The sequence below is a fragment of the Oculina patagonica genome, chromosome 3 (assembly GCF_052425735.1).
Source record: "Oculina patagonica isolate OP01 chromosome 3, crgOcupat, whole genome shotgun sequence".
NCBI lineage: Eukaryota > Metazoa > Cnidaria > Anthozoa > Scleractinia > Oculinidae > Oculina > Oculina patagonica.
Window position 1 is genome coordinate 25,177,571 of NC_135760.1, and position 2,846 is coordinate 25,180,416.

The window sequence follows — 2,846 nt, forward strand, 5'->3', positions numbered from 1 at the left end:
AGAATATCTCCTCGATTCGATTTGACAAAGGTTGCGAAATCACACCCCGCTACAATTAAAATTCAAGATTTACTTTCAAACGGCTTTTATCAGTTGTTATCATGAAATAATTTCTTGAAAATCGACACGAAAATAAAACTTATTTTTTCAAATATAATCAACTATTTTTTATCAAAAACTGAAACATCGTTCATTGTTTTCGTTATTTGTTTTAAAATACGACTGTCACAGTTTCTCATTTTTGACGTTAATAATTTCACATCTGCTGCTTTTATTTCTGATTAGAGTTTTTCGGCAAAGCGAGAGCCTGATTTGACGGCAAAAATTTAAAAGACAATAGTCTGTCTTTTTAATTACAAAGGCAAATTGACGCATGCTAAAATTGTTGCCTTTATATTTTAGTTTCAATAGTGTTATGTTTTCATACGAGCTGTCAGCTTATGTTGAAGCGTAGGCTAGGCTTCAGCGCACTTCATGACGGACCAGAGCGTTTATCGTTTCAGATATGAAGCTGGAAGTGAACTTTATGTGTAAAATGCTCAAAATTTTGCGTTTCTTCCGCCGAGAGCGGCGCTCTGTCGATGTTAGTGAATCGAAGGAGGCGGGACAAGGTTTGACCTTATTTCAATATTCAGCCCTTTATAAGTAATTTTCAATATGTTTATATTTTCGATTTTTGTAGTTACTGGTGTTTATAGAGAAAGAGTTATGTTTGTTACAGCTTTTTATTCTCAAAATAATATTTTCGTGGTTAATTTATCGTTTTATTCTTGATAGCTCTCTCATCTCCAGCCGAGCGTCATTTCATAACCTCGCAAAACAACTTAATATTCCCACACAATAAAAGCGAAGCAAATCTCACTTTATATTGAAATTTCATACAAAATCCTTACAAAATTAGAAAAGGATTAATAAAAAGTTAGCCTTTATGCACGAAAGTGTTGCAAACACCGTAAGATTGTTCATCATTAATTTCTATTTTACAGTTGACACCTATAGAAAAGATCTTAGCGCCTGAAACTTTATCTTTACATAAAATAGAAAAACAAATTTCACTCTGAGCGAAATATCGCTCATTTATCTGAACACAAAGCTTATATGGTAAGCCACTGTCATCTTAACCATCTTCATAATTAAATTTCACGTAAAGACACGTACATATTCAATTTTATCGCTTTCACGATGAGTCATATTTGTTTAGAAATTATTTTGCGTGCATGTTTTGAGGGTCCCGTCGATATATGTAACGAATTTCGGTAATAGGCCCCTTTTTGGACATATTTCACTGATATGTAGTTTTATTTTTCCTGAATATTTCTGAAGTTATATCTTAGCATGAAATATAACTGATATGGACTCGTATTTTTACGATATTTTACGCACACTTCACACTTATTGACGCACGTCTAGTGTTTTATCTTGTTTATCGCGTTACTACCCGTCTGTCAAAATAATTTTTATTATTGAAACCTTTTTTTGTAAATGTATCAAAAGAACAGTTAGAAACATCAGTGTGGCTCGAATTCTTTGCTATTGGCCGTACATTCTGCCATAAAACAATCCTTTTTGAGCCCTGATTCTGTTAGATCAAACCGATATCAAAATTACTTCACGTTTAATATTAAAATAAAAACGCACCAAAGCAGATATTTTTAATTTTTTTTCTCGTCTCTTCAGGAAAGCATGGTTTCAAATAGGTAGGCAGAATAAACTGAAAGGCCTAGGTCACGCAGGTGGCGAACAAAACCTTAGGACCCACGTTTTCTATCTTTGTACATTGAATTTGACCTTTTGATTATTTTGGTGCTTTTGTTGAAAATAACTTATGTACGCCCGCGTTAGACTTTGTGCTCGTTTCCCAGCTTGCTGATGACGTCACTGAACGGGGGCTTTTTCACTCGCACCACGTGACCCGAAACCGATTGACCGCGCAGTTAAATAATGAGGTCTAGGAACTAGTCAGCTCATCAAAACATCAAACATTTACTAGACTTACCACGGTCAAGCGACGGAAATTTGTAAAAAGACAGGAGAAGTACTTCAAAGGTTGTAGTAGTGCCTTAGTTCTATCCGTAGTTTATCGATATTTAAAATTCAGTACTAAATTTTTAGAACTTTGCTTAAAAGTTGAAGTATTTGAGAACGGGAAATGTGTATATTTTTTGATCTCACGCCGCAGCTTTTTTTGGGGAGATTTGTAGTTAAAATACCGTAGATATTTTGTTAACGTCTTGATTTAAGCCTCTATTCGATTATCCTCCGTCAGCTTGAAATCAACCAAATTTGAGTACCCCCAGAGCTAAACACCGTAGACTAGATTCGAGAACGTAGGTTTGAAAAAATATCCACCCACATTATTTTTAATCTTTGACTAATTAAAAACTTTTCTAGATCAGTCCACCCCCGCTTTTAAATGTTTAACCTCTTTTGTATTTGATTGGCTGGCTATGTAAATATTCCAAAAATAATTCCCAGATGCTTTCGATTTTCCGGATCGTTCTGTAAACACAACGAAAGCGGCTAAATATAAAGTAAATGGTTAGTTGATAACTTAATTAGAATTTAATTGACCCGACTAAGTAACCATGTCACTTTCACGTGTGAGAATGTAGATTTTCTGGAACATTTGAAACTTCCTGTTGTTAGAGGAAGCTTTACATGTGGTTTTCTCCTACTTGTAATGGAAGTTTTTTTTTGTGTTAATTATTTTTTTAGGTTTGAAACAATAAGTTGTCAAATTGATTCTCGCTGATTTAAATCACCGAAAGTTCAAAAGATACAATTATCATTCTAAATGTTGATTTATAGATTTTCAGAAAAAAACAAACCATAACCTTAATTTGAAA

General features: G+C 33.8%; 1 protein-coding gene across 1 annotated transcript in view; it reads left to right on the forward strand.

Moving 5' to 3' along the window:
* The first annotated feature begins 390 nt into the window (after positions 1-390).
* LOC144645749 (uncharacterized) overlaps positions 391-2,846 on the forward strand; it is a 28,555-nt gene continuing 26,099 nt past the window's right edge. Inside the window, exon 1 of the mRNA XM_078505293.1 lies at positions 391-611. Coding sequence (XP_078361419.1) covers positions 506-611 — 106 coding nt within the window. The 5' untranslated portion in view covers positions 391-505. The remainder of the gene's footprint in view (positions 612-2,846) is intronic.